This window comes from Schistocerca americana, chromosome X, assembly GCF_021461395.2.
Source record: "Schistocerca americana isolate TAMUIC-IGC-003095 chromosome X, iqSchAmer2.1, whole genome shotgun sequence".
NCBI classification, from domain to species: Eukaryota; Metazoa; Arthropoda; class Insecta; order Orthoptera; family Acrididae; genus Schistocerca; species Schistocerca americana.
The window spans coordinates 421837666-421860795 of NC_060130.1; the positions used below are offsets into that span (position 1 = coordinate 421837666).

The 23130-nt window shown below is 41.1% G+C and overlaps 1 protein-coding gene across 5 annotated transcripts in view; it reads right to left on the reverse strand.

The window, feature by feature from the left end:
• LOC124555596 (flavin-containing monooxygenase FMO GS-OX5-like) overlaps positions 1 to 23130 on the reverse strand; it is a 265730-nt gene that overhangs the window by 190244 nt on the left and 52356 nt on the right. For 4 of the 5 annotated variants that reach the window (XM_047129561.1, XM_047129564.1, XM_047129563.1 and 1 more), the window contains one exon: positions 4934 to 5112. In XM_047129561.1, the coding sequence (XP_046985517.1) occupies positions 4934 to 5112 (179 nt within the window). Of the gene's footprint in view, positions 1 to 4933; positions 5126 to 23130 lie in introns of all 5 variants that reach the window. The other variant, XM_047129562.1, reaches the window with a different exon arrangement.

The following is a 23130-nucleotide window of genomic DNA, read 5'->3' on the forward strand; positions in this document are numbered from 1 at the left end:
GATTACAGACCAAGATATCATCAGGAGTGCCCGCAGGAATTGTGATAGGATTGCAGTTGTTCTCTATATACATAAATGATTTGGTAGACAGGGTGAGCAGCAATCTGCAGTTGTTTGCTGTGGTGTATGGTAAGGTGTCTGAGGAGGATACAAAATGGCTTCGATAAAATTTCTAGTTGATGTGATGAATGGTAGCTAGCTCTAAATGCAGAAAAATTTAAGTTAATGTGGATGAGTGGCTAAAACAAACCCATAATTTTCAGATAAAGCATTAGTAGTGTCCTGCTTGACATGGTCATGTTATTTAAATACCTGGGTGTAATATTGCAAAGCGATATGTAATGGAACAAGCGTGCGAAGACTGTGGTAGGGAAGGTGAATAGTTGACTTCAGTTTAATGGAAGGATTTAGGAGGGTGTGGTCCATTTGTACAGGACCACATATAGGACACTGGTGCGACCTATTCTTGAGTGCTGCTCAAGTGTTTGGGATCCATACCAGGTCAGAGTAAAAGAAGACAATGAAACAATTCAGAGGTGGGTTGCTAGATTTGTTACCACTGGGTTCAGACAACATGTAAGTGTTACAGAGATGCTTCAGGAACTTAAATGGGAATCCATGGATGGAAGGAAATGTACTTTTTGAGGAGCACTATTGACAAAATTTAGAGAACTGGCATCTAAAGGTGACCGCAAAATGATTCTACTGTCATCAACTTACCTTTTGCATAAGGACCATGAAGATATAAGAAATTAGGGCTCACACTGAGGCATATAGGCAGCCTTTTTTCATTTGCCCTATTTGTGAGTGGAACAGGAAAGGAAATCAGTAGTAGTGGTACTGGGTGTCATGTGCCACACGTTGTATGGTTGCTTGTGGAGTACATAGATGTAGATGTAGATGTTGACCTGTCTTCTCTGGTTACTTTAAGCTGTGGTCAAAGCGAACTTGTTGCTGTATAAATACACATGGAACTTCTAAATTGCATATATTATTGTCAATACCTCTTTTACTACTTGTGAGTAATTACATTGTGTTTCACTGAGAATCTTTGATGTGAATGATGATGGTTGCTATGCACCATCTGGATTTATGTGTGAAATACCCTTAACTGTTCAATATTGTGATTCATCTTCTGTCACAATCAAGGATGTTCCAGACGTAGTGTGCTAAACAAGGTTCTAACAAGAGAACCTCCCCCCTCAGATTTAGTTATAAGTTGGCACAGTGGATAGGCCTTGAAAAACTGAACACAGATCAATCGAGAAAACAGGGCGAATTTGTGTGGAACTATGAAAAAATAAGCAAAATATACAAACTGAGTAGTCCATGGGCAACATAGTCAACATTAAGGGCGACTTGAGCACACGAGCGTCGTGGTCCCGTGGTTAGCGTGAGCAGCTGCGGAATGAGAGGTCGTTGGTTCAAGTCTTCTTTCAAGTGATAATTTTAATTTCTTATTTTCAGACAATTATCAAAGTTCAGGCACTCACACATAATCAACTTCGCTCTCCGAAATTCTAGAACATGTTCAGATTTGCTTGGACATATGCAGGATTTGACGGTCTACACACGGAAAAATTTGAAAACATTAAAAACATATGTTTTGACAGAGCACAGAGAAAACTGTGCGACTGTGAAACTGTTGCATTCATTTGTTGCAGTTTATGTGACACACTCTTATGTTTTCATCACTTTTTTGGAAGTGATTATCACATCCACAAGAAAACCTAAATCGGGCAAGGTAGAAGAATCTTTTTACCCATTCGCCAAGTGTGCAAGTTAGGTGGGTCGACAACATATTCCTGTCATGTGACGCACATGCCGTCACTAGTGTCGTATAGAATATATCAGACGTGTTTTCCTGTGGAGGAATCGGTTGATCTATGACCTTGCGATCAAATATTTTCGGTTCCCATTGGAGAGGCATGTCCTTTTGTCTACTAATCGCACGGTTTTGCGGTGCGGTCGCAACACACAGACACTAAACTTATTACAGTGAACAGAGACATCAATGAACAAAAGGACAGATCATAACTTTGCAAAAATAAAGTAAGTAAAATTTCCGCTCGAGGGAAGACTTGAACCAAGGACCTCTCACTCCGCAGCTGCTCACACTAACCACGGGACCACATCGCGCCCATGTTCACATCATCCTTGATGTTGCCTATGTTGCTCATGGGCTACTCAGTTTGTATATTTTGCTTATTTTTTCATAGTTCCACACAACTTCTTCCTGTTTTCTCGATTGATCTGTGTTCAGTTTTTCAAGGCCTATCCACTGTGCCAAATTATAACTAAATCTGGGGGGGGGGGGGGGGGGGGTGCGATGGGGAGGTTCCCTTGTAAGCAGAATTTCCCCAAGTGTATCTGGAAAGTCTGCTTGTATAATGATGAACGGTCAAATTTTACACCTTTGGGCTTAATAAATGTCCGCAGACTTTCAAATAAATTTTCTTACAAATGGTCATTATTCTGTAACATTTTCAGGACAAGGAAGCTGATAAACTGCTGCTACATGCTTTTTAAGTGATTCAGTGCTGCAAACACTTAGCCCATGCCACAAGTAAATGACTTCTTTTAGAAGAGTTCATATTTGTTGATTGTACTTTGAGCCTGTCTGGTCTTGATATTGATTTGTTTGTATTAGTAACTGAGAATATACAATTGCCTTAAAGTTGACACAATGTCTTAAAAACTCATTGAGGTTTTTATTTGTAATTATCACCAGTACTGTGCCCAACTACTGAAAATTATTAGTTACTGAACTCTCTGTTTCGTTCATTTTTCAAAGTGTTAACTATCTGGCTCTATGATATTTAGATGCTTCTGTCGGTTTTAAGTTAATATGGGCTTCAAAACTATTAGCTCATCCTTGACCTGCCATAAACAGTGTGAGAAATTCAGTGTACAAGCTGTTTAAGGTTTTGAAAGGTGTATCTTGTGAAATAATATTTACTGTATCTCAAATTGTAAACCCCAAAACAGAAAAAGTGCCATCCCTAAATTTACTTATTACTACCAGTATTGCCACCATTAAGTTTGTGCACAATACTTGTTTGTACATTGCTTCAATAACAAACATATGTTTGATTGGAACCTTCTGCTTGCTAAATGAAATCATATGTAGCTTTCTGGTATCAAAAGAAGAGGGCATAATTTGAGGATGTATTCAGGAAATGCCACAGTGCAGCCAATGGAGTCTCCTGTTTAGTACCACCCATATATATTGCAATTAGTCATGGTGCTTAACTAATATATAATAAGGCATAGAAATAAACAGTCAGGGGCACAGGACATGCTGCAACATTATGATAAGAGTGGCTGTTTTCGTTATATGGCCACTGCTGGCTTGGAAGCAGCAGCAAATACTGACAATTCTGATTCTGACAAGAGTGACTCTTGGTGAGCATTCTCCTGAAATTATAACTTTTTTTTTGCAACTGAGTACCTGATGCTTTTGCTAGATCATGTGCCTTAAATATTTTCAGCATTTCTTCCAGCGATGGGCCTGTTAACTAACACCTGTTAAAGTCAAGTATGTTTTGAACTCCTACATCACATATTAATAAGTCAGCAAATGGCACTTCACAGTTCTGACATTTGAACTCATATTTAATGGTTTTGTTTGCTCATGATAAAAATTAGTTTCAGCTGATTTGTAATTTGCACAACCATTATACACATAAACAATTTTCATGTAGATTTTACACCTTTTTGTCTAGGGTTCTGAGTGGAGTCATGTACATAGGTATAAAAGTCTTAAACATGTTCTCATCAAAAATAAAACAAAAAAAGTCAAATACATATCAATTTAAAAAAATTGAAATGTACCCACTCAGCAAATCGTACAAATCATATGATCATCTAGCTTCAAGGACTGAACATTTCTGTTACGTAGTGAGTAGCACTGTTCATTGCAAAGCTGCATGACAACTAGTAGTATATTGTAACGAGGCCATTGTTGTAATAGTTGAAGATCACTTTGTCTTTGAAAAATACTAATGTAATCAAGTAAATATTAAAATAACAACAGAATATAAACAGTAGCTGTTTAACATAATGAGGGAAGTAGCAGCTTATTTAAAAGTAGTGACATTCCTCCTCATTTATTAGGTTATATTTAACTGTTGTAAATGCAATACAGTGATAGTTTATTGTTAATAAAGTGTACAGATCAATTTTCTAAGACTTGCTTCTCTATCTATTAATGTGTATCTGGACTCATACCACATTCCTGATTGTTATCTGTCTTCATGGAGTCTACCTAATACGATGGATGGATGGATGAATTGGATGAATGGATATATAGATTTATGTATGTTTGTATGTATGTATGTATTTATGTAAGTATGGATGGATGAATAAATAAGAAAATATACTGTGAGACATTGACAGTCAGAAGATGAAAGGAGAGTATATAGGCCATCAGAATTGTCACAGATTCACTGTAAATTGAAGCAGTGAGGAAACTGAGAGATGTTACTCTAGGACAAGTAAGATGTTACATCAGGTGAATCCTAAATTCTAGAGTTCTGGCAGAAAAGGAAAAATTGGTATTGTTATTCACTACTCGTAAGTTGCTGGCTGTCTTGAAGGATTCAAGGGAGTAAAAATAACATAGGAATGGTATGTCAGAAAACTAAGATAACTGATTTTCAGTTCCCCAGTGAATGTCAACACCACCACAACACAAAGTTGCAGCAAGTATCAGATATTTTATGTTGAGGACTCTGCTTCTTATTCCTCAAAGCAAGTTATTATTATTGAATGTCACATGCTGTAATAGATGATTCCCTCCCCCCCCCCCCCCCCCCCCCCCCCACACACACACACACACACACAGAGAGATAGAGAGAGAGAGAGAGAGAGAGAGAGAGAGAGAGAGAGAGCAAATAATGATCTTGTTCCCAAAGATTTTTAAGATTATTACCTTAGGTTGCAGTACATACTGGAATGTGGATCCACAGCTGGGTCATCGGTGTATCGCCAAGTGCCACCAACTGTTGCAGACTGCTCAAAAACCACTATGTTGAAGCCATGAGCGGCACTCAAAAGTCTTGCTGCACACAGACCAGCAGCCCCAGCTCCCACGATGCACACAGACTGCATCTGAATAATAAAACTAATGAACAGTTGTGTAAACATCAATTTAACAAAATGTGCTGCCTCCTAAAAATTCTCAGTACTTCAATGATGTGCTGTGAACTATTTAAACATTGTGTTGTGGTGCGTGTGTGTGTGTGTGTGTGTGTGTGTGTGTGTGTGTGTGAATTCTTAAGGGATCAAACTGCTGAGGTCATCGGTCCCTGGACTTACACACTACTTAAACTAACTTAGACTAAATTATGAAGAACAACACAAACACCCACGCCTGAGGGAGGACTCAAATGTCCAGCAGGAGGGGCCGCACACAGAACAGTGTTTTGTAAAGCTGTGATTGCATTACGTCAGAGGTAATTGAACTCAAATGTGGGCAGACAGTTGGTGCTCATATGGTGGGCGCTTCCTTAACCAAGAGAGATTAAGTGTTTGGTGTTTCAAGAGGCATTGCATTACAGATTTATGCCACACACAGGGGAAACAGAAAAGCATCATGCACTCATTCATAGCATGGATGAAAGTGTGTGTTGAGTAATCATGACAGATGGTCTTTGAAAAGGATTGTGATGAAAAATGACATGATGTCAGCTCCAGAAGTCACTGCAGAACTAAATTTTGCACTCACGAACACTGTCAGCACCAAAACAAAACAAGCTGGGAATTGCAGTGCGAGTTGGAATCGCAAAACCATTCATCAGTTATCCAAATGCCTACAGCAGTGAAGTTTGGTGCCATAAAACCTGGACTAAGGAGCAATGAAAGAAAGCCATTTGGTCAGATGAGTCTTGCTTCACACCATTTCCAACTTCTGGCTGAGTCTATGTCCCAGGAGTAAAACCTGGCAGGGGTTTTCAACTCCGCAACAACCTAAAAGTTTCTGTTTATGCTCAATCTATCATTGGCATCTACTCTTTTCCGTCAGGACAAGTTGTTGGCCAGACTTGACAGGGACCAGATTTTCTCTAAAACTGATGTATCTGAAGCCTATTTACATTTCTGTTGGGTGAGGATTCAAAAAGGCCTCTTGTGATTAACATGCTCGTTGGGTCGTACCAATATCAGTGGTTCCCGCTCAGTGTGGCTAGCATCTGTGCAATTTTTCAGTATTTCCTAGAAGAACTGACAATGAACATTCTGGGGTGCATCAACTATCTCAATGACATCATCATGACAGGTGCACCCATGGAAGAGCATTTAAGCAACTTACCCTCTTTGTTCACGGTCTTACCTACTGAAGTGCATCTTCGCCAAGCCCACTTTTTTCAGCCATCCATTGTGTATTTGGGCCTTTACGTCATCATGTCACCACTGTCACAGCTCTGCCTTGCCCTTACAATGTCAGAGAACTCCAAGTGTTTTTAGGGAAAATTACCTACCATCACAAATTTATAACAGGTCAGGCCCTTTTGGCCCATACCCTCCACAAGTTGCTCCACAATAATGGTGCTTTTCTGTGCTCACTGGCCTGCAAGCACACATTTACACATCTGAAATCCAAATTACATTCTTCTCCTTGTTTGGCTACCTTCCATCTTGTCACCACCTAGTCTAGTCTTGGCTACAAATGCCTCTAAGTATGGGCTCAGGGTTGTCCCTACACATCACTATGGCGATAGTTCCAAATGTTTGTATCTTATGCATAAAAAATGCTAAACTCTGCTGAAGAGCACTACTGCCAAGTTAGAAAGGAAGTGTTTGCTATCGTCTATGCCTTCAAAAAGTGTCATGTGTTCTTGTATGGATCTAAGTTCCACCGCATTACTCACCACAAGCCCTTGGTTTCATTTTTTAATCCTCTCTTGCACTGGGTATTGTTTCTGTCTCACTAGAACTATGAAATAAATTTTTCCCCTACGATTTCTCCTACTGCACAGCATGCCAACACCAATTTGATGTCCCGGCTTCTGATGGGACCAGATCATACTTTTGATCAGGATGAGCTCCTTTGTTTTCACTTGAGGCACAACACACTATGGAAGGGTTTCCTGTTATGGGCTCCTAGATCACATCTGTTGATCAGGTTTTGCATCAGGTTGTTCAGAATGGTTGGTGAGGGAGGCATCCAGGGAGCGCTTCTGATCCTTTACATAATCTGTCACCACTTTTCGGTATTTGATGGTGGTGGACTCTTAGCTGTGGATGGGCTGTCATCCAGGATTGTGATCCCAGCCACACTACAGTGGGAGGTGCTTGGGGATCTCTCATGCCAAGTCATTGGCTCATCAACATCTGTTTTGGTGTGGCATTGACAGTGACCTGGTTTCTGCATGCTACACAACAGGCAGCATCATGGATGACACTCTGTCTATGGCCTGCACCACAGCGTCCGTAGGAAGGCATCCATGTTGATTTCATGGTTCCCTTCCTACATTCTTACTGGTTGTTGATGCTTTCTTGCAGTTTCTGTACATTATACATTGTCCTCCCATGTCAGCTGCAGCTACGATTCAGGCCCTCTCCAAAATTTTTCTATTGAAGGATTGCCTTATGACTTGTGATGGACAACAGTCCACAGTTTGTGACTCAGATCTTCCATGATTTCCGTTCTCATCAAGGCAGTCATCATGTTACTGCTCCTCTGTTCCACTCCCAACCTAAAGGAGAGGCGGAATGGCTCTTCTGCAAGTTCAATGTTCAAATGAAGAAGTCTGACATAGACTATTCTGAGGAAGATGCCTTGAAGTGCTTTTTGAATTCCCTCAGGGATTGCAGTCTGGCCGAAATGCTCCTTGGTCACAAGCTATGTACTCTCCTGCTTCTGCTCAGGCTGTCCCATCAACATCAGTTGGCGCAGCCCTCAGCGCTGATCAGTCCTGGTTCTGCGGTCTAGCCTTGGGGGTTGAGCCACCAAATATGATTCCTGCTACAGCATGCAGCTGCTGAGGTCACCACTTCTGTATGGTGCACACTAGTCAAGGGCTGGTGGTGCACCATCACAATCAGCAATGATCCAGACATGGAGATGGTACCACCATGCGTATCATTGGTCCTCCTTTATGGTACTTTGTGGAAGGGAGGGGGGGGGGGGGGCAGTGGAGGCTGGAGGGGAGGGGGGCAATTCCTGATGCACATGTCTGCAACTGTGTCACATCTACATCTATATGGATACTCTGCAAATCACATTTAAGTGCCTGACAGAGGATTCATCGAACCACCTTCACAATTCTCTATTATTCCAATCTCGTACTCCTTTGCACCAGTTCTGCCCACTCCCCCCCCCCCCCCCCCCGCCCCCCTTACTGATACTTAAGAACCAGAAATACCACCAAGCCATATTCCACATTCAAGAACAAAGGATATAAGAGCATATACTTTCACATCCATAATTCTGGATGCAGGGCCACCCATAGGTTTTGTGGGCCCCTAGATAACGGTTTTTGAGAGCTCTCCAAGCCGTCTCAGCCCATAGGAGTTAATTATCACAAATATTGATTCTCCTTATGTCGTTTTACATTTAATCAGTAAATAAATGCTGCCTGTACAATGCATTGTCAATAATTTATATATCAACTGAATGTGCCAAATCTGAACAGATACAAATATTAGTACACACAATAATAACAGCTACTAAATGAAAAATACCTAACATTTAGTGATAAACCTCTGCAGCATACTTCATTATCTTGATTTAAAAAGCCTGGCTGAAATTCTCAGTGTCAGCTGAACAATTATAGACAACTGTAGGTGGAACACTGAATCTTCTATTCTTGCAGTTGATGAAGTTATCCACCACATCACCTAATCTCATTTTAGAAACAAGTTTATGTTCTATTGATAACAGTGCCAGATGATTTAGTTGACCTATGATGATTTTAAGCAATGCTAATTTACTTAATGCTCTCTCACATAAAGCAACAGTCACTGGTAGGGTACTGATAATCCGGAGTGCAACACAGAGTTCAGGAAACTTCAACTTATAAATTTCATTTATAAGAAGAGATGAAAGCCCTTTGTTTTTCTGTTGTCTTTGTCAAATCCAGAAAAGTAGCTACACTCACTCACTTAAAATTCACATTTCTTTGATAGCATTATCACTCAGACCATCAGGAAAAGTTCTAATTAATTTCTTTAACATGTCACCATCATCTTAAGTTGTATTTATTCTGAGAATGGCTTCACAGTTTGCACAAATGTATCTCATTTCCTCATATCCACAATCCACCTGAGAACAATCATGTCTATAATTATGTCAAAAACCACTTTTTAAAATTGTTGTTCTTCAGTTTCTTGTGGGAGTGTGGCAGCTCCTCCTCTACTATCCTATGAGATTCATCAAAGAAAACCTTTCTTTCTGTTCCTCTCTCTTTTTGAAAAAGGTGCCTGAATCCCAATTTCAGAATCCATTTTTTTAGCTCTGCTTAAGAATTCAGGCCAGAGAGTTCTTACACCCTTACCTATGGCAATCAAAAAAGCTTTAATATCTCTCATTTCAGTGTCAAGGGAAAAACTTTTGACTGTAGAATCAAACTTCTTACATTTATAAGGTCTAAAATGGAAGTTAAGGTGGGGAGATAGTTTTCCATCAGTTATAGACACAGGCTATACAAGCAAGGACCAGAATTAAGATGGCAGCAGAGGACAACATTCCTATTACCATGAACCTGCAGTGGTACCTGAATCCCAATTTCAGAATCCATTTTTTTAGCTCTGCTTAAGAACTCAGGCCGGAGAGTTCTTACACCCTTACCTATGGCAATCAAAAAAGCTTTAATATTTCTCATTTCAGTGTCAAGGGAAAAACTTTTGACTGTAGAATCAAACTTCTTACATTTATAAGGTCTAAAATGTTCCTCTAAAATCTGTTTCAAACTTGGAAAAATAATTTATCAGCACAGAACTTGATGCACCATTTCACAATGGTGGTTTGTAACAGACTTGCTGCCCCATACACATTCTCCCATCTCCAATTAATGTCTACCAATGTTTGTCCTTTGGCAACCAAGAAAGGAATAACAGCATGTTGGTTCTGTCTGAATGCATTTGGCAATAACACCACAATAGTTCATGTTTCAACAGTTACCACATGCATGTCAGAAAGACACAAATGTCACACTAATCCCATACCTACAAGTTGGTGCTTATATATCCACAATGGAGTCATGCTACTTTGCATACACACTGCAGCAATGGCCTCAATTGGAAACTTTTTTATTGCCCCTTATATTTTCCTCTTTATTGAAAAAACATTCCCAAAAATTGAAATATTCTGTTTGGTCTTAGACACATCTGGAGTAATGTCACTGACAAATGAGGGGGAAAAAAAGATGAAAAAAATAAAAGAGCTTTCTGACTTTCTTCTAACTTTTCCTCTGATATTTATCCTCACACAAAGATAAAAGCTCATTCTGTGCTCTCCGAGATAAATAATGCACTATCTTTTCATGTTTCTCAGAACACTTTTAGCATAAATTGTCTATTCTCTTAAGAATGGGTCATATTTAGCCAATAACCAAATTAACCCCATGAAGGTAGCACTATCTGGCTTTCATAACTGGCGGCTATTTCCCATACAAGACTAATTTCATGATGATAAAATGATACCAATATCTAAAATTCTTTTTAACAGTTTACATAAAAAGTCTCTTTCTTTCAGCAATATTTTCTGGAAAGTAGGATGCACACTGTTACCTACTAGGCTTTGCTCAAAACATCATCATGCCAAATAATTATTTTTATGCAACAAACTATTCTCCTGATTGGAAATAGTAGAGTATAGATCTTTCCAAGTTGTTTTCATGAAGTAAAATCCTTTATCTAGTTTAGCTAACCTACAGGGGGCATCCAGTAAGTAATGCAACACAGTTTTTTTTTCATCCAATTTCAGTTGAAAAAATGTGGATTTTGTTGTGGGACATCATGGAATATTCCCACTTTAGCCCCTATGGTTTCATGAAGTTTTTATACGTGGCAGCGCTATACATAACCTTCAAAATAGGGGCTGTAACAGAAGTGCATTCCAAGCAGAGAGTTGTCATTGAATTTTTTTTAGCAGAAAACCAGAGCAGTGGTCCATGGAAATCTTCATTTTGTCCAAAGCTACGTTGGACATCTTCGGAGGTGCTCCTGGTTGTGCTGAGTCTTGCCAACTGACGGGTCAGACATCGAAGAACAGCCTAAATACCGTAGCAAGTGGGTGTGGTCTGGATTTCATGTGATAACAGAGATAAACCTTGTCAAGGATAAAATATAACTATTGATCATAGTATGTCAAGGATAAAAACTTCTCATCAATTCTGTAGCGCCACTGTCCATATATTGCTGAGTTTCATAGCTTCTTCTTTTCTGTTAAAATTATCCCCATGTTTCTAAACTTCGATGGCTTCTCTATATAGCCGTGGATAATAGTTCATCATTGTACATAAAACTTCAGTTTCCGAAAATTTCACTACGTGGTCACCCGACTGAAGAGCATGTTCCGCCCCGGCTGACTTGTCTGTTTTCCCTACTCAGCAAAGACTTTTATGTTCCTTCAGCTGTGTATTCACACTTCTCTTTCAAGTTCTAATGTCAACCCTACCACTTGCAGACAGAGGGGGAGATTTATCCTTAACGGAATGATGTGCTTCGCCTATTTTCTTAGTTGGTCTGAACATAGGTCGAATGTTATGTTTCCTTAAAATCTTGCCAATTTGATGAAAGGTACAGAAACCATGATCTTCCATCGCTGTGTCCTATCACTGTCCTTATGCCTCCTGTTATTCAGTCGCAAAACTCTATTAATTTCCTTACTAGAGTACCCATTCTTCTCAAAAGCCTGCTTTAGATGTTTTAACTCAGTGTACAGGTATTCTGGCGCACAAATCCTTTTAACTCTGTCCACTAGACTTTTAATTACACCTCTTTTCTGTTGTGGACGATTCAGTGTACATATGAGTGTACATATGGTAGGGTCTACATTGGAACTACAGAGAGAAGTATGAATACACGGTTGAAGGAACATAAACGTCTTTGCCAACTAGGGAAAACAGATAAGTCAGATGTTGCACAACATACTCTTTAGTTGGGTGGTCACGTAGTGAAAATTTCGAAAACTGAAGTTTTATGTACTATGATGAACTATTATCCATGGCTATACAAAGAAGCCATCGAAATATAGAAACATGGGGATAATTTTAAAAGAAAAGAAGCAGCTATGAAACTCAGTAGTGGCGCTACAGAATCGATGAGAAGTTGTTATCCTTGACATACTATGATCGATAGTTATATTTTAGCCTTGACAAGGTTTATCTCTGCTATCACGCAAAATCCAGACCACACCCACTTGACACGGTATTTCTTCGATGTCTGACTCATCAGTCAGCAAGACTCAGCATAACCAGGACCACCTCTGAAGATGTCCAACGTACCTTTGGATGAAACGTCAGGGATAGAAGAGTTCCATTGACCACGGCCATGCAACCCAGAAGAATTCTTGGCAGCTGGAACATCTAGTCATGAAAGTCTTCATTGTATGAGAAAACCAGAGCATCATATATATTCACGGCCATAGATCTGGGAGTGAACAAAAGCATGGCGAGTCTTTGGATGAGGCATCTGTCAACATTGCACCAAGGTCATGCAAACCTGGCCAATCTCCCACATGCCAGCTCGCCACAGACAGCTGTGACTCCTGCAGTATTGGAATGTGCAGATACTCTCATTCAAGGTGATCAACAGATCACAGTCAAACGCCTCACTGCTCAACTGAACATCTCTGTTACTAGTACTGACACACTCGTCCACCAGTTGGGGTACTCAAAAATGTGTGCCCACTGGGTTTCTCACTGCTTAATGGAAGATCATAAAGACCAATGAAAGACCACATATGCAGAATTGCTTGCAGGTTATGAGGCTGATTGTGACAATTTCTTGTCAAACATCATCACTGGTGATGAAACGTGGGTTCATGACTTCGAACTGGAAACAAATTGGCAATACATGGTGTGGTGCCACATCACCTATCCTCTAAAGAAAAAGTTCAAAGCCCATGCTCTCAGCCAGTAAAGTCATGGTGATAATCTTCTGGGACTCTGAAGTGGTTATTCTGTTTGATGTCCTACCTTATGGTGCAATGTTCAACTCTGAAGTCTACTGTGCTACCCTCAGGAAATTGAAGAAAGGACTTTAGTGTGTTCATTACCACAAACATGCAAATGAACTCCTCCTCCATGATAATCCAAGGTCTCACACAAGTCAGCGAGCTTGAGAGTTCACAAAACTTCATTGGACTATTCTTCCTCATCCACTCTACAGCCCAGATCTCGCACCTTCAGACTTCCATTTGTTTGGTCCAATGAAGGCTGCACTCCACAGGAAGCAGTACATGGATGATGGGGAACTTATTGATGCAGCATGACTTTGGCTCCAACATCGACCAGTAGAGCAGTACCTTGAGGGCATACCAGATCTACCAGTAAAGTGGCATAAGGCTCTCACATTGAACAGAGATTATGTTGAAAAATAGGGTTTTGTAAACAAAAGAGTGGGGAATAACATGGTGTACTGGAATCCTGAATAAAACCAATCTGTTTTCAGAAAAAAGATGTGTGAATGTGCCTCATAGCTTGACAGGATTTTTGGCATTGTTCTGAAAAAATAAGCATGACCAACAGAAAAGTTTTTCTGGCTGTCATTACACACTAATTAATCTCCTTTTACATCAAATTTGCTCGGGATACCAAAATACCTATGTAAGATCCAAACAAACATCACTCACAGACAAAATCATTAAAATCATAGATATCAACTGCCAAAGCATTTGCAGCAAAATTCCAGTGTTTAATGCATCAGGTTGTGCTATACATAGAGGCTGTTACCCACATAGTTGACTGTATGTGGGGTGCACAAAAGGATTTTTTTAGATTAAGTGCCCCTCAGTCTGGTCCAGATAATGCTCCTGTACGGGATACCGAAGTATCTGAGTAAGGTCCAAACAAAAATCCCTCACAGACAAAAGCATTAAAATCATAGAGATCAACTGCCAAAGCAGTAGCAACAAAAGCCAGTGTTTAATGCACACCCAAAAAGCAGAAATGCTCACACAATACTAGGAATGGAAAGCTGGTTAGAACCTGAAATTTCTAGCAGTAAGATTCTGCTGGAAAATTGAAGCACATATCAAAAAAATGGGCTAATGGAAAATGGAGGTGATGTATTTGTTGTAGCAGATAAAAAAACTCTGGTCCACTGAGATTGGAACTGAAGCTTAATGGGAGACAGTTTGGGCAGGACTCTATCAAAAGTGGGCATATACTGGTATTGTCCAGAGATTGTAGTGGCACACCGAAGTTGGCAATGCAAACCGATACCACAGATATTACTGAGGGCTTGCTGCAATCCACAACAGCCAACAGGAGGCACTCCAGAAGACATACCCTCCCTCTCAGTATAGCAGCACCCTTGCACTGAAGTCAGCGTAGTGTAAAGCATGCAAGTGCTCTGGCAGTTCAAAACCTCAGCTACAGCAGTCATCATCTAGAACAGTGACAAAATGGCTCTGAGCACTATGGGACTCAACTGCTGTGGTGATTAGTCCCCTAGAACTTAGAACTACTTAAACCTAACTAACCTAAGGACATCACACACACCCATGCCCGAGGCAGGATTCGAACCTGCGACCGTAGCAGCAGCGCGGCTCCGGAACTGTGACAGTTAAAGTTTCTGATGAAATTTAATTTTGCAAATGTTGCATTTTTTTACTGCAAGAGAACAGTTCATTGATCTGTACATCAGGTGATGCTTTCATAGTCAATGATAGTTGTAAATTATCCAGCAATCTTGTGGCAAAGAACCGCGTCAAAGTTAAGTAAATCTTTTATTCATCAATGTAATGAAGTGAGCTAATATTTCATTTGTTCTAGTTTGATGAGCATTCTCCCAGAGCAATCAAAGAACTCACAGTTATGGCCAGATGAAAGTAGTTTCATCAGTTCACAACAAATGGCAATGATAATTTGGACTTAATCTGCTCCATCTTCCTGCCTGTGTGTGAGTTGTGCATATTTTTATTGTTGTCCCTATTGTATTCTCTTGTATCTGTGTGGGTACTAGTTTTCAACATGTTTGAGATGTCACAGGATATGTCTTTAACCAAACTTGCACAGTTTCAGGCATGGCAGATAGAAAGCCTGCTGCTCACTGTTGGACAACTGACACCCTTAGTACAGAAAGAAGCATCACTGTTGCTAGTAACTGTTACAAAATTCTGTCCATACCACAGCCAAGATGAAGAATAGTCAGACTACAAGGAACAATTAGAGGTGTACTTCATCGCCTACAAAATAACAGGTATGGAGTGCAATGCTTACTTATTGTCCACCATTTGGTCCCATGGTTTATCAACTCTGAGTGAAACTGTGAGTCGAAACTGTTCCTGCGTAAGTCATACACAAAGAAAAAAATGAAATGGTTGTGTGGCATTGTTGGCCGGGAGGCCCCATCTGGGGAAGTTTGGCTGCAGGATTGAAAGTTTTATTTCAGGTGATGCCACATTGGGTGACTTGCATGTCGGTGGTGATGAGATGATGAGGACAACACAGCACCCAATCCATAAGTGGAGAAATTCTCGAACCCAGCCGGGAATCGAACCCGGACCTGCTGCATGGTACAAAAGCTTAACTAAGCAGGTGGACATTCACATACAATGATCTTGTGAAACTGCAAGATGAGTATTATGACTGCTGCACTGTTTAAATTTTTTCTTCTGAAGCAGCAGCCTGCTCAGACAAATAGTGGATAGAGGAACTTGGAGGTCTTACCAGACACTGCAAGTTTAAGTGCTCATGTGGAATTAATTATAGTGACATCATGTTACATGGTGCTATTACTCAGAATGTGTTAGACACATGCATTTGCACTGTAATTCTCAAACTATCAGACCCTGATTTAAAAACATTTCTGTCCATAGTCGAATTCAAATAAAATGGGACTCAACTGAGGTTGATTCTGAGCCTCCACGTATTTCTTTTGTTCGTAGTGCATCAGACATTGAGTCTCATGTACAGAATAATGTTGAAGTAATTAAGAATAGTGATAAGACAAACAGTAAGCACAGCAGAAGTAAAAACTTTCAGTCTCATAGTACATAACATGTGTTACAAAACTCTGGGAGAAAATTGTATTCTTGGATTCTCAGTGTTTTTCATTGCGTGATCAGAAGGATTGTGTTGTAATGCTAGTTGCTTTCATTGTGGATGTGAAGGTCACATTCAAATTGTATGTTTATGAAGCAGGCAGGGCAAGGCCGACAGCCACCGCTGTGGTAATGAGTGGTGGCCACAGCTTCACTATCAGCAAGTGTTCACAGTGCAGGTGACACCTTTCACGAAGGCATGAGCCAAACCAAGCACTTCTGCATCACACAATTCTTCCACTGCAATACACAGCTGAGTGAACAAACGTTTTGTTCATTTAAAAGTGGAACATAAGACAATTAAGTTGCAGTTGGACACTGGTGCTTCTGTTTCCCTGAGAAATAAAAACACACATGACAGATTCCATAGCCCACTGCTACAGCAGTCTACTTCTATTTTGTCTGCCTACAACGGACAAGAAATTCCAATCCCTGGCTTGTGTAGTTCACCATAAACTTTCTAGAGAGTGACAAAGTGTGTTTCTTTTCATTTACTCAAGTCTAAAAATAGTGCAAACATATTGGGTTACATTTATTTGGTTTTTTCAACTTATGCACTAAAAATGATGTGTGGCTCACACTAATGTTTCTGACTTGTGTAGTAAGTACAAGGAACTCTTTGAACCAGGTAAATGAAGGGAAAAATGCTTTGAAGTGCACATCACTGTGAAGGACAATGCACAGCCATGATTTTTTCACATAAGACCTGTTTCCTATTCATTACGTGAGCAAGTTGGTCACGAATTGCAAACATGCATGGCAATGGGGTTGTCCAATCAATTTCAGCTAGGTAATGGACAGCACCCTTGATTATTGTGAAAAAGCCTTCAGATGGTTTATCTTTGTGTGGTGATTTTAAGGCAACAGTAAACCCTCAAACTGTCATGGATTCTTTTCCTCTTCCATGTCTGGAGGAACTGATGGAGAGACTGGGACAGGGCAGGCATTTTTCAAAAACAGATTTGCGAGAGGCATATGTACAGTTACTGCTGGACGAACAGTCCAAGCAATACTTTGTGATAAACACTCACTCAGGTTTGTTTCAGTTTTGAAGATTATCATCTGGAAGTGTTCCAGCTCCTGCACTTTTTCAGGGGTTCCTGGAACAGTTAATAGCAAAAGTCCCTTCTCATAGTAACTGTCTGGACGTTACTCCTGCTAAACATTTACCAAATTTACACTATTTGTGTCAAGTTCTTTCTGCTGCTGGCTTAAAGTGCAACAAGGAAAAGTGCTCCTTCTTCCAGGAAGAACTGAACTATTTAGGTCATATAATAAATGCACAGAGTACACACCCAGTACATTGTCCTTGGCTTCTGCCAGCACCCCATAACATTAAGGAGCCCCAATAACTCAAGGCAAAGCTCACCTACTACACAAAAGTTATTCCTAATATTGTGCAAATTGCTGCTCTGCTTAACCAGCTGCACCAGAAAAATGTTCCTTTTGTTTTGTCCAAGGAATGCCAGTCTGCATTTCAACAATCGAAAGTGGCACTGTTATGTTATAGATGTTTGATTCACTTAATTGCTTTTGCCTCAAAAACTCTTAGCAAAGTGCAGTGTAGCTAAAGTCAACTTGCAAAAGAGGCATTTGCTGTCATCTATGGTACTACAAAACTTCACCAGATGTTCAATCTGCTGGCATATCATCAGCCTCTGATGGTCTTGTTCAATTCTGCCAAGCGTGTCCCACCTTGGACAGCACAAAAACTGCAGTCTGAGCTCTGATATTGTCTAATTATCAGTATGAGTTGTCGTACAGAACCACTGCATGCCATTCAAGGTTGACGTGTTGTGTTCATTACTGGTCAGTACTGACACAGCATTTGATTCGTATGAGGAATCATGTTTTCAAATTGATTCTCAGGATACTGAAGGTCTTCAGAATTTTCCTGTCAACATTTGGTGTGGTGCAATGGCAACTGGTTCTGACAGAGCTCTTCAAATTCTTTTGCAATACATGTGCCATGGGTGGCCACACTGTTTGAAAGAAATTCCCTACCCAGTGGTGCTATACGATTTTTCGCACCTTCACACACTTTTCACATGATCAGGTGTTCTGCTAATGCAGAATCATGACACATGGGTTGTGATCCACCCATCCCTACAGCAGGAAGTTCTTTCTTTATTGCACAAAGGTCATTGTGGCATAGTTCCCATGAATCAACTCGCGTACCATCATTGTACATGGCAGGGCATGGATGCTCAGATTCAGCTAATGACCGCTTGTTGAGAAGTTTGTGCAGAAAATAAGTCAGCTCTGTTGCAACTCTCTTTTGAGTGGCCACATCTGTATGGACTGTGGCAGCACATTCATATATTTTGTGGATCAATTCTGGAACATGTGATGGTTGTTATTGTTCACGTCATGTAAGGCGGCGGCTCGATTTTCAGCCATTCTGCACATACCCCTCCACTAGCCACTGGTAGCCAATAATATACATTCTCTTTCTGAGTGGCTAGCAGAGAGTTACAGCGAGAGTGTGAGACTCTCGCTCCTACATGCTGCACTGTTGCCGCACTTCGCAACAACCAAATTTTTCAATCAACTGTCGGTTTTTTTTTTTTTTTTTGTTTCCTTTTTTTTCTTGCAGCAGTATAGCTGTGTATGTGTAGATGTAAAAGTTTAAGTGTGATTAAAAGTAAAGTCAGGTGAAGGCAATAAATGTGAAGTGCTTCACAACCAGGCAAGGGGCATTATTTACCGTATTTATAACTTTTTCAAATGTGAATTTGAAAGCAGATTTCTTTCTGTTGATATCTGAAAACACATGAGCAGACTCCAGAACCATGTGGTGTCAGCAAGAGAACTGTAAACGAAAGTGTCAGAGCTGTAGGAACCATAGAAAAAGTTGGTTTTGTGTCGCCTAGAAAGTATCAAAATCGCATGGAACCTGTAACATAAATGGATAGTTTTAACAATGACTTAAAAAAGTGCTCCATGTGAATGATGAATGGCCAACATCACAAAAACATGTTACAGTTATGCAGGCTTCAATGGTAAGAGCTTTGTCAATGTGAAGAATTTTAAAGGACGCTGGTCCCAGATACGTTAAGAAGAGTGTCTTTAGTTCGAAGAAGTGCCATAGGTGCAGCACAAACTATATCCCACATAAGGATTCACAATATAAGAGAAGGAGGTAGTTCAATAGTGCATTACCGTGATGAAACATGGGTCAGTTAGAATCATGCCAGGAAGATCTGCTGGAAAATGAGTACTGGCAGTTTTAAAGTTCTCATAGGAATTGGTCCTCATATAATTATTCTGCATGCTGACTCTTCTTCTGGTTTTGTTTCTGGGAATAAACTTGTATTTATGTGTAAGAAAAACAGCAGTGACTACCATTCGGAAATGAATGCTGTCAGTTTCGTGACGTGATTCACAATTCTTGTCATACCTGTACTTCGAAGTCGGTCATTGCCAGTTATAATGTAACTGTTACAGAGTAAACACCAGAAAAGTGGATTTTTTTCCCTGGCTTAAAAATAAAAATATTAAGCAAATATAACCCAGACTAGTGCCGATCTCCTACAGCTTGTTAATTTATACAAGTCACCTGACAGAACATACAAACTTGACTACCTTGCATGTGAATGGGGTCACATAGTTTTGCATTTACCCTCACATCACTGCCAGTGTAGCCCCATGGAATTAAGTTGGGCAAAGGGTTTTAAGGCTATGACATACATTGAATCGTTTGTGCACGAGGCAATAGACGACATCCCAACTTTAGCGTGGGCACAGTCTGTGCAGATGCTAAAGAGCTTCAGAAAGAAGAAGTTGACAGGGAACTGATGATGGATATAAGCTTTGAACCTATGATTGTAAATTTACAATCAGATTATTCCGAAACAGACTAATATAGAAGTGACGTGGTATTACAATGTAGACTTTTGGTTTTAATATTTATTATATCCCTCATAGATCTGAACATATTATACAACGTACCATAGGCAAATGAGCCTGACATTGATTGAAATTGTTTTTAATATTTATCATTCCCCTCATAGAGTTGAACATACAATACAATATACCGTAGACAAACAAGCCTGACTGTTGTCCGCAGCAACAGAGTTCGGCAACATGGACTTTGTTTGCCCCCTCTCTGCTGCCATGCATGCATAGTTCTCATCCCCCCCCCATGCCTCCTTTCTGCTCCACCTCTATGCATGGAAGTGCTGTCCTAGGTGACACGGCCTTTAGTGGTAGGTAAGTTTCCTTTTCTTGTCCCCATGACATTCACCACTACTGCAGGTACAGTATTGGCTTTGTCTTCTATTTTTTGTCTTTAAGGTCTTCCTGAGGTCATTATCTCTGATAATGGACCACAAATCACATCAGCTGATTTCCATCTGTTCTGTGCCACCAGTGGCACACACAGCATCATTTCACTCACAGTCTAATGGCGAAGCTGAATGGTTTGTCCAAATGTTCAAAGGTCATATGGAGAAACTTTGTTGCCCCCACACATGGGAGCAGGTACTGAAAATTTTTCTGTCCTCTTACCACTCTTTGCCACATGACGGGAAGTTGCCGTCAGAACTGTTACACAGCCGTAAATACTGTATCCTGTCACATCTCCTGCAGATGCTACAGAAACAAGTCACTCTACAATGTCAGACAAAGTTTCAGCCATAGAATGAAGTATTTTACAAAGTCTTTGGCATGCAACAGCATTGGAAGTGTGGAGTCATTACCAAAGATATTGGACATTTGTCTTATGCTGTCCATGGGTCTGCTGGGCTACTGTGGAGCCAACAAATCCAACTGTGCCATGCATATGAGTATGTCAGTCATTCTCCCACAGAATCTTTGTCTGAAGACTCAGCACATTGCTGGGATCCTCATTTGCAACTGCAGCTGTCTGTGCCAGTCATGGCTGGCACCTTTCATGGTGGTACCCATGGAGATCGACACGCCGCCGCCACTGACGGCACCAGTGCCAGCTCCAGCCCAACTGCCCATACCAATTTCCAGGGACATGACATCCCTAGAATGTCATCCACACCACCTCAGGACATCCCCTCACTGTCCAGCCGACCACAATGCTTGTGTCTCAGGATGCAGGCGTGCACCCTGCATCTGATGTTCCAGGATTCCTGCACACTAGATACCGGGGTATGAGCAGAGAGCCACCATCAGCCATAGTTACCCCTCCCTGCCCCTCATCATCTGCACCCCCATGCAGGTGGTTTGGGGGGGGGAGGAGGGGGGGGAAGGAGGGGGGGGGGGAGGAGGAGGAGGAGGAGGAGGAGGAAGAGGAGGAGGAGGAGGAGGAGGAATGTGGTATCATCTAGAGACCGCAGTGCCACACCAAAGTTGGCAACGCAAATTGATACTGCAGACATTAGTGAGGGTTCACCGCAATCGGCAACAACCTATGGGAAACACTTCCAAAGATACTCCTTCTCTCTCAGTATAGCAGCACCTTCACGCTGAGGTCAAGAGCAACTGTGTCAAAGTCAAGTAAATCTTTTATTAATATCTGTAATAAAGTGAACTAATATTCCATGTTTTCTAGTTTGATGAGACTTTTCCCACAGCAATCAAGGAACCACAGTCACAGCAAGAAGAAAATACTTTTTCCAGGCCACAACAATAAATATATAATTGGATCTTTCTATCAACCACCATACTCACCCCCACGTGTAACCCAAAACTGCACAGAAAATCTCAATTGGCTGTTACACAAGTTTTCCAATCATACTGTCATCATCAAGGCAGACTTTTTATCATACAACAATCAACTGGGAAACTACAGTTTTGTAAAGTGGTGGGCAATGATGTCTCTTTGTGGTTGTCCACAATGGTGGTGGTGGTGGTGGTGGTGGTGGTGGTGGTGGTTAGTGTTTAACGTCCCGTTGACAACGAGGTCATTAGAGACGGAGCGCAAGCTCGGGTTAGGGAAGGATTGGGAAGGAAATCGGCTGTGCCCTTTCAAAGGAACCATCCCGGCATTTGCCTGAAACGATTTAGGGAAATCACGGAAAACCTAAATCAGGATGGCTGGAGACGGGATTGAACCATCGTCCTAGTTCCACTGTCAAGTGCACCTTCATTGTTCATTCTAATTTTCCTTGAACAGGATAGCTTTGATGAATACCATGGTAGACATTCTCCATGTGAGCCTATGACAGTACAGATTTCCATTCTCTCCCAATCAGCCACCAGCTTGTGCAAAAATACCAGAAATATTTGATATCATCAACCAGTGGTGTACAGCTTTTTGTCTACAATGCTATGTAAAGTGTGGTGTGAAGGCTGAGATTGACAGGTAGCCTGCAGTGACAGCCCCCAACCCTTATGGCTGTCTTGTGGTTTAGCATTACCACTGCCAATCCATGGACTGGATGTGGTGTCACCGCCAGACACACTTGCTAGGTGGTAGCCTTTAAATCGGCCGCGGTCCGTTAGTATACGTCGGACCCGCGTGTCGCCACTATCAGTGCTTGCAGTCTGAGCGCCAGCACACGGCAGGTCTAGAGAGACTTCCTAGCACTCGCCCCAGTTGGACAACCGACTTTGTTAGCGATGGTTCACTGACAAAATACTCTCTCATTTGCTGAGACGATAGTTAGCATAGCCATCAGCTACGTCATTTGCTATGACCTAGCAAGGCGCCATTACCAGTTACTGTTGATACTGAATCATGTACCGTCAAGAGCAACGTTCATCATTAATGGATTAAAGTTAAGTATTCCACCAGCTACGTCCGTTTTTCTAAAGTCTTAATTCCTTGTCCTGTTCCAGACCTCACGCCAGCCTGCATGAGCTAAAACACGTGCCTTTCGGCTTCCTCTAGTACCCGGTGTTGGCTCTCCTGCCAACCCACAACATTGGCGATGAGGCAACACCGCGTTCGTAACTATACTGCCCTGATTTACTGGTGTAATGGCTTTGCCACCATCTCCAGA